This window comes from Berghia stephanieae, chromosome 6 (genome assembly GCF_034508935.2).
Source record: "Berghia stephanieae isolate SIO BIC M18660-M18661 chromosome 6, UCSD_Bste_1.3, whole genome shotgun sequence".
NCBI classification, from domain to species: domain Eukaryota; kingdom Metazoa; phylum Mollusca; class Gastropoda; order Nudibranchia; family Aeolidiidae; genus Berghia; species Berghia stephanieae.
Genome location: NC_088365.1, coordinates 31292644 through 31308840, shown reverse-complemented (window position 1 = coordinate 31308840; position 16197 = coordinate 31292644). Strand labels below are relative to the sequence as shown.

Sequence of the window (16197 nt, the reverse complement as noted above, 5' to 3'; positions counted from 1 at the left end):
CGATAACAAAAGTTTCCTAACCTGCATCTTGTTATGTTATTTAATTTCATCGGAGACGGAAGTAAAAATGAAATTGACGAAAAATAAAACCGGGACACATAATTTTATCTCAGCAAAGATCAATTACACGGGAAGCTCTGGTTTCAGCAACCCAGCTATGGAATATATGAGGGGGGGGGGGGGGGGGGGGGCGGAAATACAGTACATACATGTATTAACACACACGCACACATAGATACATACATACATGTATGCATTGATACATACATACACACACACACACACACATTTTGCGATTAAGACAGAGAAAGAAAAACAAAAAAAGGTTTTCAATGGATTTGAGCAATTATCGTCTGCTCCATGTTAAAAAAAACCTCAAAAAAAGAAAAAAAGAAAAAAAGAAAAACGGACAAGTAATTACAAAAATATTAATGTTCATTTTACCGCTTCGGTGATTTTCGTGGAGACCCCGTTTGGTTTAATATTTATGGGCCATTTCAGGCAAATGCTACATAGGCCCTTTTGATTCATCAACATAAATCTATAAATTAATTGAATAAACTGATATCAGGATGGAGATGGGAGTTGAATAGAAAAGGGGATAAGGTGTGAGTGGGAGATGCCAATATGGATTTGGAAGGATAAACGGATGATGAATTAGTGGACAGAATGGGAAAAAAGTGGGAAGTAAGTCCAAGGTCGGCAGAGTCGAGAGAGAGAGAGAGAGAGAGAGAGAGAGAGAGGGGGGGGAGAGAGAGAGAGAGAGAGAGAGAGAGAGAGAGAGAGAGAGAGAGAGAGAGAGAGAGAGCCCTCTAAGCTGTGCATGGTTTGTTTTTTTGGTCCTAAAACGGTTTACGGCGATTTTTACACTTCTAGGTCATTCCACAGCTCTGCAACGTGCACAAACAAAAAACAATATATTATGTCTTTCGGGAAGATAAAAAATCCGAATTTGAAAATAGAAAAATGTATTGATGTAATGAATGTTTCTCACTCTTACTACTCATAAGACTTTATAATACTTAGGAATGAAACGGTGTGGTTCAATTTGGTAAGATATATATTCCTAAACGAACAAAGTTTTCATCACTTTTCCTATAAAATGTTGGATAAAAATTACGTATTTGTATAGGACATAAATAAATAAAATACACCTGAATTTGGTCCAATTCATTACTCAAAATAATCTGATATTACCTAAATAATCTGTATGAGTATGAGTGGTTGGTGAGTCTTTTCAGTTTCAGTGCCAGTAAAATGAAGATGATGGGATGGTCAAAATATTTTCAATAGAAGTTTAACTCCACTCACAATACAAGCTTTGTGGAAGGAGCGAGACAAAGGGCTCTAAGCAGAATATAGATTTAAACCCCCAAAACAATCTATCCCTATTTCTGGTCCGGGCTTCCTAAAGTTCCTCCCATTCAAAACAACTCGAAATTGTATTAAAGAAAATGAAATCCCCCAAAAATAATGCATAGTGAGCTCCTCTGGGTATGGTTCTAACGTTTTAAACACTTTAAGTATGGTAACGGTTTATTAATATATTGCGATTGAAATAACCCTACCCCTGGCTATATGTCCTTGAGTAGAACACTATATGCACATTTCCTGATTCCAGCATGCATCAATGAGTACCTGACTTCAGGCAGTTATGAATATTGTAATTGTAAGAGTGCTTGAATAAAAGAAAAGAGCCTAAAAGTAAAAGGTATTATAGTCTGTATGAAATGGAAATTTAGTTCCATATTGCCTTCTTTGATAAAGTTTGTTTTGTTTGTCTCTTCCAACACAATTGAGGTTATATGAGAGAGCGCTGAAACAAAGAAACAAGCAATCTAACAAAAATAGTACAAATGTAAATCAAAATCATAACCTAAAGATATCATAAGCTAAATTATAAATAACCAAGAACAAACAGGCAGAAGATTTATAGGAAAAAAAAATATCCCCTGTCAAAAATACAATCACAAACCAAAGAAGCAGGATAGGCTAGTAAAGAGAAGAAGAAATGACATCACTATCGGATCGTACACCCATGCGAACATCATAGGTATATGATTCAAGGGTGATGCTCCCATCCAACCACCCGCTCTTTGATAAAGAATGAAGCGTTGTGAAGCTCATTGGTCTTGATGATCCCACGAAAATGCTTTATATAAATGTGAAAACAAAACAGCTCGACTACAAGCGGCTATCAAAACGTTATCTTTAATCCTTTACAGTTGGGATTCGGTCTTACTCCAACTTCACTGAAATCAGATTTTGTCTTTTCACCAAGCGACCATAATACTACTCAGAGCAAGTAAATCAAATGATTTTGTGGACTTCAGAACCTGTCATAATAAAGATATGACAAAGAGAATATTGAAGACATATTTTTAAAAATGAATTCAAATAAAAGTTTCGTTCAACAAAACTTTATTATTCTAAAAGACAAACACACAATTAATTTAATTAGTAAAAACACGAAAAACACAATCACATACGATTATGATAGAGGTGCTGTAGGAATATTAAAAAAAGAAAGATAAATATCACAGAACAATATTTGCACGGTCTAAAATTTTACATCTCCAATACTGTCTGAAAATGTAATAGATAAAAATATAATTTGGTATTGCAGCACCATTCCAGTTTTATTTACACCACCATGACACAGCGGTGTGCTGACTGATATTCTGGGTACAAAACATCAAAGTTTGAGGTGGAAATCTCAGGCTTTTTAATCCTTTAGCAACAATGAATTTGTATTTCTATGTGGACTGTAAAGCTAAGTGTTTCGTGTTCATGGCAATATATGTAATATCAATACGATTCTGATGTCTAATCAGATTTAATATTTCATTTGATTGAATGACATGTCCTTATTACAATTACAACGGAAAGGGTTCGTCCACTAGTCTTTACTCATCCTTAAACCATGGGAGACTCCTTACATTCTCACATTCAAGCCAATGAAATACATGTATTGCGTTAGGAGTTTTTATATTGATATAATATTCCAATTCTAATGACACTACTGCACAGGAAATAAGCACATATTAAAGTGAGCAACTTCTTTTATAAATTTATTCCTTTTGGGATTAAAAAATCTCTCAATTGCACTACTACAACTTGAATGAGATATACATTCTCTCTACAAATCAATACAGAACACATTCCATCCATCAACAACCAACCAAAGTTTAAATCAAACACACCTTTCTACACTACGATTACGTTTCAACAACACAAAATGCAGGGCATTTCATGACATACTGTAGGTTAAATAAAATCGTCGTTTTGTAATCTCAATTCAATCAAATTTTCTGACAAAATGCCATTTCTAATAATGTCATATTATCGGATTGTTTGAATTGACCTGTATTATAAATTAATCTCTTTATCCATTCTTTCCATCTGCCTCCGCATCTGAAAATAAAAGGAAAACCAAGATAACAAGAAATGAGAATCAAAATTTTAAAAATAATCTATCACTTTTAAACGAATGACTGTTGGGGATAATGTCATTACTCTGCAAGATATAAATACAAGCCATTTTAAATGGTAGTTAGTTTTAAAAGTAATGAAAATGATACAGATATGTAAGTTAATTCCAAATTGAAAGAAACAAAATTGTAGCTTAAGCAAACTGGTTACAAATTAAATGTTAGATACATTCAGTTATATAATAAAATAGAGACATTTAGTAAATGTAGTAATCAGTAGAAAAACTTTAAGTAAATTATACTGTTAATTAGGAACGAATTCTCTTCTCTTCTCTCTCTCTCTCTCTCTCTCTCTCTCTCTCTCTCTCTCTCTCTTAATTTTTTTTCTTTTCTCTCTCTCTCCCACATTATACAAACACACACGCACACACATACACATTCACACAATACCACAAAAGATCAAGTATTACGATAAAGCCATTGCCAATACCAAAACTTTAAAGCAAGAATAACAAAAGGAGTATTGATTTTATATACAACTTACTCTACTCTAAAATAAAAATTATAAGGTTTGACAAAAAGAACACAAAACAAACAAAACTATACAAAAAATAATAAATAAACTAAACCACAAAATAATAAGCATATATGCAATCAAACCAAACAAAAGCACAGTTAGTCCAAAAATAATTTAAGTAAAATGACTATTAAACATGTGCACATGCACAACAAACACACACACACACACATATATATATATAGTTTTTATATAGCGCCTTATATTTTCGTGAGAAATTAATATACATGGATCATGTAGTGTACTCGACAATTAAGGAGCGCGAATTATATTTATTATCTCACCTTTAAAAAAAAAAAAGAGATTATTGTCAACAAAATGTTTCTGCAGAAACAGATTTGTTGGCGATAAGCTCTTTTTTTAAAAGGTGAGATTATAAATATAATATATATATATATATAAGCTGTAGATACTTTCTCAGATCAGATCGTTTTTCCTTTCTAACCTCTAAAAACAATCAATACATTCAGGATTTTAAAAAGTATATCACACTATATGTCTTCAATTGAAATGTTATACGCACTGGATCTCGAGTTCAATTGGCTCCAGGTAAAAAAAAAAAGATTTCTTAAACAATTCTAATTAAATTGAGACTGATATCGAACGTATGTCTAAGGTGTCTCTCGCTTCAAGTAAGTAATTCAACCCAGGTCAAGGCTTCTCATTCCCCCCCCCCCCCCCCCCCCCCTTCCTCCTCTCTCTCTCTCTCTCTCTCTTCCTCTCTCACACACACTCTCTCTCTCTTCCTCTCTCACACTCTCTCTCTCTCTGTATGTGTGCCCCCCCCCCTCTCTCTCTCTCTCTCTCTCTCTCTCTCTCTCTCTCAATCTTCAGGACATGAAAGGTTGTTGTTTTCTTGTTTGTGAAAACATAAAACGATGTTACTGTAAATTTCCCGAAAGTCCTTAACGAGTGACGAGGTTTTTACTGTTTATTTTTTAACCTATAACATAAAAACATTTGAAGAGAACAAATATTTAAAAGAACCGTTGTCATTAATAATAATAATAATAATAATAATAATAATAATAATAATAATAATAATGATGATGATGATGATGATGATGATGATGATGATGATGATGATGATAATAATAATAATAATACACGTACACTTCACAACTAAAAAAAACGAAAACGGGAATTTCGAAAAGCAAGGCAGAAACCAAACGGCAACAAGTAAAAGCAATAGTAAGTAAAGGGTTACAGAGTGGTGAGTGAAGCATTCAAATCACATCATCACATGCCGACATGCTAGTCACGCTATAAAAGCCTGGAAAGCAACAACAACAACAACAAAAAATGTTAAAAACCAAACCATGCATCAAACAAATTTATAATAATAGGGTTTAGTCAGACCAATGGCATTTTAGTTTTACACACAAGCTAGCAAATTTCACGGGCTAAATTTAGGTGGATGGAAGGCATAAGCTCATGGTGACAGGCGGAAACACACAGGCGCTCTCTATATAAAAAATAATAAATAAATAAATAAATAAATAAATAAATAAATAAATAAATGTTTATTTAAGCTTAAATTGAGAATCTCAGTTGAACTATAAACACACATCCCATCTTACATATTATGTACTTCCGACACACACATGTTAGCAGATCTGATACCCGAACTCAATTATGGGCTTGATTTAACGTTGTAATGGACATGTTGCGTCAGGTTTGAGAGAATTTCCATTATAAAAACGAGTCCATAACAAATTTGGGTTATCAGACCTGCAAATAAGATTATGTTGCCTACTGCCCATTATGGCTGCTTGCAAAAAGGGCAGCACATCTCATCTGAATCATTTATAAATTTGCAAAAAGGAGGGGGAAAAAAAAAAGAAAGAAAGAAAGAAAAGGAAGAAAACCCCACAGATATTCATGAATGCAAAATGATATTAGTGTGAGATGTAATAAAACTAAGCTCTGCCTGTCATAAAATAACCCCGCATTCACCACACGAGATTCTCAACTCATGCCCAAATACTGTGAGTGAGAAGAATTTAATTTTTCTCCATTTCTATGGGTCAGGCTGACACTATGACAGATTTCATATTCCAGCCGCATGGCTATTGGAACTGATTCAAGTTGTTAAAATAACACAATGGGCAGCTTTATTATCAAGAAAAATTATGCTCATGATGAAAACCCATTCTTAACCCAACCTACAGGATCAGTCACACTTTTAGTTTGACCTTTCACCTTCCTTCAAGACTCCTAAAGCCCCGAAATTACGTCAAGTGATGTTTGTGATTTTGAAAAACTTGATATGTTTCGTTTGGTAAAGGGTAGGCTAGAATTTGCCTTCTCATAAAATAAAAATCAACCCCAAAAAAAAAAACATAAAAAAAAATGAATAACTGAAAAAATGCATATATTTTACTAATTTTACTGATTCTTTTCGACACGGTAGGGGATGAAATGATCTCACATTTTCCTTCAGCAAGAAAGTTACCCCACTATTACTATAATTCACTTTTTATCACCACGCTAAGGCTGATGCTTGAGTTAGCATTGTCTATTTTCAGGATAGACACTTAAGACAAATCGAAATTCCCCTTTGTTGATGAATAAATGATTTTTATAAAATCTTAATTCAATTTCAAGAGAAGAGAAAAAAATTAAACATTTTTTTTTTATTGGCTTAAGGAGTGGGATAAGGAAATATTTGAGAGTATTTCCATGACTATATGCATTTTAATTTATTCAAAAATGATGCTAAAGTAAATTTGTTTGTTGTTTTGTTGGGGGTTTTTTACACACTCGTTTTGGCAATTTTCTATGACTTATTTGATAATTTTAGCCAAAACAATCTGCAAACTGTTACAGCTTGATGTCCGGTCCACTTAACCTCAGGATTGAATCTTAATTGCTTTTCATTGTGTCAAGCATGCAGACAGGCTCTCGCTAAGTGTCACTTGCCTGTATGGCAGTTTAAAAATAATCTCTGTCATTACAGTATGGGATGAACTTTCTTGAAACAATGAAAGCTCAATTGCAGTAAACAACATCAAAAACAATAATAGTATATTGAAACATGAATATGTTAATGACAATATCAACAATGTTAAATTACCATAGTGACAACAGATAAACAATGACACCAACCAGACGTTAAATAACAAGAAATGTCAAATCTTTTTTAAAACTCACGTCAAAAGTCTTCAATGAGACTAGATAATTAGAAATATATAAATAATATGTTAGTAGAACAAGACAAAGCAAGACAACAAGACAATGTTATCGTGTCATTAGTTTGTTGTTTTTCTTTTGTATATTTTTAAACAAACAGCACACAAATGTGTCACAAAATCAGCCTTCAGCATGTGTTAGCATTCATTTATTTCTCCATCAGATCTGCCATACTCTGATAAAATACATTAAAAATAATTTGGCCATAAAACTCATCCTTCAAATATCGAACGGTTAAAATGAACCTCATTTTGTTAAAAACGATTTAAACCTGGGAATTCATAGAAGTTCCAGGTCTGCGTGTTAAAAAAAAAAAAAGATGAGGATCATTTTATCAACCGGTATTTGAAGGATAAATTTTCTGGACAAAATTGTTTTAATGTCTCTTTTTTTTCACATTATGACAAAGAGGTGAACCTTCACAACAAAAAAGAAAAAACGATGGGTTCATATTATTGTGACAAATTAGCATTATGATATAATGATTTTAAGGTTGGAAAAAGTAGGTTTCAATAGTAAGAGGCAGCTTTGCCCAATATAGACAAAATTTTACAAAAACACAACGTACAAAATATACATGGAACCTTTTCTTTCTATCAATTGTATTATTGTATACATTGACCTCAGAGAGAGCTAGAGAGCTCTTCCCAGGCCAAGCTTCCCCTCTGTCCGAAAATCCAATAAAGGTAAAAAAAAATTCAATAATAATAATAATAATAATAATAATAATAATAATAATAATAATAATAATAATCTGGTCTTTCAAAAAATAGGGTTGGGGGGTTAGCATTGTTCCGTACAGCCCACGTTATATTTTTGACAAAGAGCAATGAAATTATAGGCAAATCTAAAAATTATAAAACTATTTTTTCCACATTGATATAGGAGTCACTTGCAAACCGTTGACTCAAATGATTATTTAGAATATCTACCAGCCCATAATGATCAGTCCTTAATTTAACTGCGGCCTTGGTAATTGCCTTGCCAGGACATTTTTATCAGTCATTTTCCGGTTTGTACAGATTATATTTTACCACTGAAGTGACAGATTGCATGGGTGCAAGCAACTGGACCTCAAAAAGCCTGCAAGTCTACTTATGACCAGACATATAATCTGAAAAAGCCTGCAAGATTCAAATTTAATAGTATAACTATCACTTCCGAGTCACTGTAGCATCGTAATTCAAAAGTTTCGCTTAATCATATGGACGTACCCGACCCGATTGTTGGGACCTAAACAAAACAAAACAAACAAAAAAATCCAAATCCAAATCGCAAAAGCCGGCGACGTTTTTTTTGGTAATCCAATCAGCCGGTAGGCCGGCTGTAGCCGGCACTCTTGCACCCATGAGATTGGCTTTTAACTGCAAAAGTAACACGTATAATGTATCTGTTCAGCTTAAGCATCATTTCAGATTTGTAAAACATTTCCTCAAGATTTAATAGTTTAGGGATTAAACCAATATGGGTGAACTCATTCAAGATGCTTTGCAAATGTGCATCATACAATGAGGTGATTCTCTACCCAACAGAGTTATCAGACTAAACATTGAACTATGAACCATTGACTTACGAGAATATTTTATCTTTAACAAGGGAAATTATTGAAAATGCAGAATGAAAGGGAAATAATAGGGTTAGCTCAGGCAAATCAAAATAAATAAATATCAGCAATAATAACCAAGGGGAGAGGGATAGAAAAGAGAGAAAAAGAATGATCCTGAAAGATAAATGCTACCACCAGTAATAAGCGTTTCCAAATCTTTAAGTTAATTGATCAATAAATGTGTTATTTTGAGGGTGATTTTAGTACAAGCTAGAATGTTAGTTGGTAGCCATTACTTTTCACATTCAAAGATGGAGTAAAATCCGTTGTAATAATGTTTGGAAATACTTACTATAAACACGCTTACACATACAGATTACATATAACACATGTCAAAGGGCAATTTACTGCCTGCATGACTGGTGATCTTGCTCTGCTTTCCTGTATTTGCAAATCCAGCGACACATGAACACATAAGGTATAGGATAAAGCTGTCAATCTTTTTCATTTGTTAAAATCTTATGGTAATTCATTCCAGTATGATTTTCTTAACCAACGACTACAAAAGGTTATAATGGGGAAAAAAGACTAAAAAGAAATTATTGTAATTCTGGTTACTGTCCTTTTGTACATAATAGCAAGATATGAGGCCATATAAAAGTAAACTCGAACCAAGACAGTAAAGGGTTAAAACGAGGAATGAAACTCATTCAATTAACTAACTGGTTTACTTTGCACAATCTGTTTAAACAATGAGCAAAGTGTGCACTTTTAAAAGATTGTATTTTGCAACTGCAAAAAGCATGAATAATGCATAGGCCATACGCAAATACAAATGCATGACTGCTACTCTATATCAAGTAAGAGAACAAAACAAAATAAATAAATAAATAAATAAATAAATAAATAAATAAATTCTTGTGAAATCAAATAAATGCTAGAATAAACAAAAGCTGATTAAAAGGATGAAATATATCAAGCATTAGGTTGAATTAAATGAAGTCAGTCAATAAATGAAATTAGAGCAAACCAATCAGTGTGGATTATGATGTATAAGATTATATCTTAATGCTAAGTTCAGTCTTTGATTTTATAACAAAATAAAAATATGGACAGTAAAACTGGTTAAACCTAATAAAAAAGGGTTTAAAAAATGGACAAAACGAACAAAATTTTAAAAATCATTATTTCTGCTCTTTGTTAAAAATCTGCTAACTAAATAGCAATATATTTGCTCGACTGACAATACTTGTGTCCCAATCATTGTTTACCAGATCAATTAATTAAAAAATTGATTCAAGTGCACTGTCGTCAAACACTTTGCATAGACTCATTACAGAATGTCCAGAGCAATATAACTTTTGGTGAAAGTGACTTAATTTTTAAAAAATCCTATAACATTTGTATCAGAATCTTTAAAAGTCAAATCTTTAAAAAAAAAAAAAGTAAATAAAATAAAATTCCCTTGATTCATCCTAAAGGGGAAATTTGTCTTTAGGGTGTATTCCAAGGGAAGACTGGAATGAAACATGGTTCTGTGCCTTCTCTACTATTTCAGTGCAAAGTGTAATCTTTTCACTTTCTGGCATATGGGCCATGACAAACACATTGTTATCGTCTTCGAATTGTAAATCACTCTGTTCAACAAAAAGATGTTACTAACAAAGTCAACTTCAATGCCAGTTCCCAATTTTAAGTTTAACGTTAAAGTTTTCACTAAAATTGAATTAGGCAAAATAAAGGTTGCATTAGACGGTGAAATATTAGACCACAAAACTTCAAAGAATGTCGAGTTAGAAGTTACATGGACACTGAAGGGAAGGAAAAATTGAAATATTTAGAATTAAAAATCTCAAATACTCATGGAAACGAAAACTATGTCCTGATACATATACAACAGTGGACTTTCTACAAACCGAAATAAGACAACTCTTGCAAACACGATAGTCTAACCATCATCAGAAATACACCTTGGTGGAGAATTACGTTTCATCAATCTGTTAAGCTAATAACCACGAGTCACCATTTGATTTGAAGAGTCTAAAACAACTGCAATGAAGTTTTAAAAATTATCAACCTCTCAAATTTAAAGAGTACCAAACACATACTAAAACATCTGGTGACAGTTAACAAATTCAGGGTGAGACTTTTCTGTAGAAATTAAATGATTTTAATGAGTAAAGTTCCAGTCTTTTCAATTTATTCGGGATCTTGTCTGTCCACAGAACAACATTCTGAACGACACCTTTTTAATCAGTTCCTTGAGCACTAAAAATCAATGAAAGATTTGGTATGTAACCAAATGAATGTTCCATCACAAACTTTGTAAACAAAAACTCTACCTGACAGCCAACTTTATATATTACTTCCAATTCTTCTTTTTTGAGAAACTTGCCGTACAATCATGAGAGAGTAGCACATGACAAATTGTTGTAAATTTCAAGCCATTTTGAATTTTTATGTTTAGCAACAAAGCTGTGAGATAAAATGTCTTCAAATCTTCTGTGTTTATACAGCAGACTGACATGACAGCAACACTCGAGTAGAAATCAACACAAGGACCAAATGTGGGAGGAAAACATCAGCAAATGAAATGCCACAAAAACAAAGACCTTGAAATTGGAAGAAAAAAAGATGTGTATAGGAAACCGATTGACACTCCTTCAAAGATGATAGCCAATCAATCTGTAACATTGAAGTAGATAGGAAAAAATAGAGATAGTTATGACTCACTCTCACAAAATAATTTCCAAGAGTTTGTGTAAGACAGGAAGAAAAACAAACAACAGTCAAGTGCTTTCTAGGTTGCCTCAGCTGAACCAATCACTATCATCATCTTCCTATTAGTTATAGGGAATGAGTGAATGTATAGAATAAATTATAAAAATATTACACCATACATCATTGGGTTAAATCAAAGCATTCAATAAATAAATAGTTCCACAAGTTATTTAGAGGAAGCAAGTACTGATGTTGAAACCTGAACAAAGAAAGATCAGTCGTAATTTGTTTGGGAAACAGTTTCCAGAAAAACGTTAAGAAGGAGAAAAGTAACAGAATAATTTAAAACAGCTCACCATGCCAATGTTTTGGGTTTGATGTCTTCTATCAAAGCTTGAACAAGCTCAGTGGTTGTGGCGGTGCCCCCAAGATCTGGAGTTCGAACCTGAGTTGTAACAAAAATGATATAACATTGGCAAACATGAAAGCTATAAAGCAGAAAGTCATATAAGTAGTGCTGTTAAAATGGATTTTAGAAGTTTTACAGGTTAATAATTGTAGGTGTCCACTACAATTTGTAAACTTTGCATATTCTTAAAAGAAATGTACACCAAAGCATTATATATTTGATAGCTTCAAGAAAAACATCAATTTAGACTGATTTCAGTTTTATTTTTTTGATACATATGCACAGTCAACTCAGTACGTTATATAAAACGAATGACAACAGCATCGAAATACGACAAGAAATCTTCTGATTTGTTGATGGGGATTCTTGAATAAAACATAAATGTTGCTTATTCAGTTATCTTATGCTTTTTTTTAAAATGAAGGTTGGAGACCAATTGCACAGACAAAAAAAAAAAGAAAGAAAAAAAAGAGAAAGGAAAATAATTGGAAAAAAAAAAAACCCAAAAAAATAAAACAAACAAAACTTAGGCCATACCTTCTTGTCCGAGACCACAGACCAGACAGTTTCTCTGATTGATTTAGAATGGCCGGTATGCCTGTATGATAATGCCAAATAATAAAAACATTAAATTAATAAAATGATGATCAAATGAATGGATTAATAAATACATAAAGATAATTAACAACAACAATATTCAAATAATATTGATAATAATATTAAATTATTAAATGATAATAACAATAATAATAATTTTTTAAAATAATGATAAAAAATTTTTAAAAATTAATAATATTAATAATAATAATAATAATAATAATAATAATAATAATAATAATAATAATAATAGTAATAATAATAATAAATAATGGTGATGATGATGATGATGATAATGATATCATGATAGTGATAATAACAACGACAACAGCAATGTACTATATTTGAACATATCAAAAAGAGCCAAATGATCTACAAACCCAAGGTATTCCAACATGTCACAACCAGCCAACAAAAGACCAATGGGATTGGCAATGTTTTTCCCTTTCAATGAACGGCCAGAGTTACGAGTTCCCTGAAATATGAAGAGGAAATGAATTATGAATGCCATTAACTAGTGTTTACATGTTCATGCCATTTGACCAGAATGTGGTATAGAATGAGTTCTAAAGACAAACAAATTACTTAAATTTCTATTATTTAAATACTAAACTCTTATCTTCATAATTAAATAAGGCCAGCGTGCACATATAAGTAGGTCTGATAACCGAAGGGAATCATGAGCTTAATTAAACAATGTTGTAATGGACAAAATTTTGAGTTGGTTGGAGAGTATTTCCAATATAACATCGAGACCATAACAATTTGGTTATCAGATCTGCAAATAAGTACACATTGGATAAGGCTAATACAACATAAAATTCAAGACATGAAAAAAAATGTGAAAAAAAAAGGAATAGCCATCCATTATGAGTTTGAAAAAGAGAATCATTTTTACTACTACTGCTATTACTATTACTGCTGCTTCTACTGCTACTGCCACTTATACTACAACTACTAACACTACTACTACTACAGCTGTTAGTGCTACTACTACTACTACTACTACTACTACTACTACTACTACTACTACTACTACTACTACTACTACTACTACTACATACCGATTCAAAGACTGCATATTTGTCCCCAAGGTTCATGCCAGGCACAAGACCAGCCCCTCCCACTAGTCCTGCTGCAATGTTACTCAAGATGTTGCCATACAAGTTTGGCATGATAAGGACGTCAAACTGACCAGGACGTGATACCATCTAGTGACAGGAAAATAAGTTAAGATTAAAAATGAGACAAGTCAGTCCGTCAATGTGGTCTAGTGTTATGGCACTCACTTTCGGATCGGAAGGTCCTGGGTTCGAGCCTCTATCGGCGCATAATTGAGTCATTGGGAAAGGCTCTTTACGCCCATTGTCTCACTGTACTCAGGTTTAAAATGAGTAACTGGCTGTTAACAGCGTAAAAAATGGTAATATCACCTAACAGGTGTCATGTCTTGACCTATTGTAAAGTGCTTTGAGCAAAATTAGTAGATTTCGCACTATATAAAAGCTCACGTTTTTTGGGGTTTTTTAAAATCTCAGAGTAAACTCATCTTCAATTGAAAATGGAGTGAGACTGGACGGGTGACAATGATTACAACACTTTGGCTCCGGTTTTATGTCTCTTTTCTTTTCTGTTCTTTTCCCAATTCAAGAACGCTAGTTAAAATCAAATAGATGCCTAACAGCCGAGTCATACTGTATGAAATGGCACCTTGTTCCAACAATGGACTGTTGGGGGTCTAATAAAGCAGGTGAGGATGAATGAACTTCCGAAAAATGCACATTATAAATTATTCTAATCTTTTTATTTTAGCTGTGAAAATTTCGATTCAAAACTACCTTTAAAAGATTAAATTTACAACCAAATTTATTTCTTCTTTTTCTGTATTTTTTTTTTTTTTTTTTTGGTCTAATCAAAATCCATAAAAATATTTTTATCTTGATTCAAAATATCTATTTCAGATACCTGGCTAATTCAGAAATTATAAAGTTCAATATTTAAATAATCAAAACTAATCTAAAACAATACAAAGAATGTCAAAATTACAAGGAGAAACATTAAAAAATGTTTTATGAATTAAAGATGAAAAGGTTAAAGCAGTGGTGATGATGATGATGATGACGGTGATGACGATTTGAATGTGAAAATGAAGGCGATGATGATGATGACATATCTCTTCAATCCTGATTTTCTCTATTCATCCCCTACCCTCAATTTTTAACTTATCTTCTCATCAAATAATTGATATAATGATGAGTATGAAACTGACCTGCATGCTGGCATTGTCAATAATCAAATCATTGAATTCAATGTCTGGGTAATCTTTGGCAACCTGACGACAACACTCCAGGAAGAGACCGTCACCCAACTTCCTAATTCAAGGTCAGGAAATACAGATAATAGGTTAATTAAATATCTTTTTCATAGTCCAAAGTTTGAATTTAAAATTCCCTTTTCGATACAAATAAGCCAATTTCACTGTTTACAGATGTGGTTGAATTTTACTCTCAACCATCTCTACAAAATGTATGAAAATCGTCAAATTCATTACGATGTATCCAACGATTTTACCGTTCTTATTACCTTTTTACATCATAAAATCTACAGAATTATTAATTTTTTTTGGTTACAGCTATAAAAACTTGACATTGTCATGTATAGCTCATTTTGGTGAAAAATATTATGTATAGAATGAAGTTGTTGCTAATTTGTTTGAGTAGGAAAAATCTATTTTTATGTTGGGTTGGTGCGACGTTTTGGGGAAAAGTCTAAAAATGGCTGGTAAGGAGAGAGTTAACCTTAACTCTCTCGAGTTCATATGCATGGAAAATCGAACAAATTTGTTCGATTTTCAATGAGGGTGAACTCGAGAGAGTTAAATAAATCCTTAGTCACATCATTGTTACTGTTCTCTTGGTGAAAACAGTCAGGTTTGCAGTTATAATCAGGCAAATCATGAGAGATTAAAATCTGAAGAAAAATTCAATGTGACACATTGAGAAAACACAAATTTTCTTGAAGTTCAGAAATTCTCTTTGAAATGATTGTTTGGGTTTCTGTGACACAGTGAAAGTAAATGTGATGCAGAGAGGACTCTGTTAGACAATGACATTATGCAGCTGACTCAAGACACTGATTTGTATATCATGATATCATATCACACCAGTAATATATCAGCACCTGATAGACAATCAATTATTTACTTTTTGTAAATCATTGCAGAAATAAACCAATCTAAGGTGATTAAATATTTTGAGGATTTTGAATGGACATCTTCACACCTAAATTTGCTTTCGTGTGAAATTTGAAAAAATGGATATCACCAGTTCTTCCATTGTGTCTTTCAAATAATTTGAACAATTTTATGTCTGTTTTCCAATCAGATGCAGGAAATAAATAGTATTACAATGAATTTGTCATATACATTACTTGCAGTCATTGCCATATTCTAGCATCTTAATCTTAGGCTTTGTAAACCTAAATCTATTCAGGGATATTATGACAATAACTTTTATTATAATCATTACTAATATTACGATTATTACAAATATTATCATTATTATTATTATTATTATTATTATTATTATCATTATTATTATCATCATAATTATTATTGTCATCATTATTATTAATATTATCATTATCATTATTATTATCATTACTATTTTTTAAATGTTTATGACTCAGCTGTGCACTGATATCTCATCGATCATGCAATTTGTTG

General features: G+C 32.3%; 1 protein-coding gene across 6 annotated transcripts in view; it reads right to left on the bottom strand.

Moving 5' to 3' along the window:
• Positions 1-2404: 2404 nt before the first annotated feature.
• LOC144974858 (isocitrate dehydrogenase [NAD] subunit gamma, mitochondrial-like) overlaps positions 2405-16197 on the bottom strand; it is a 35068-nt gene continuing 21275 nt past the window's right edge. For 2 of the 6 annotated variants that reach the window (XM_078918227.1, XM_078918223.1), the window contains exons 8-14: positions 14743-14845; positions 13538-13684; positions 12854-12948; positions 12414-12474; positions 11824-11912; positions 9099-9187; positions 2405-3414 (exon numbers count right to left, since the gene is read on the bottom strand). In XM_078918227.1, the coding sequence (XP_078774353.1) occupies positions 9151-9187; positions 11824-11912; positions 12414-12474; positions 12854-12948; positions 13538-13684; positions 14743-14845 (532 nt within the window). In that variant the 3' untranslated portion in view covers positions 2405-3414; positions 9099-9150. Of the gene's footprint in view, positions 3415-5215; positions 5282-7161; positions 7182-9098; positions 9188-11823; positions 11913-12413; positions 12475-12853; positions 12949-13537; positions 13685-14742; positions 14846-16197 lie in introns of all 6 variants that reach the window. The other 4 variants (XM_078918225.1, XM_078918224.1, XM_078918226.1 and 1 more) reach the window with 4 other exon arrangements.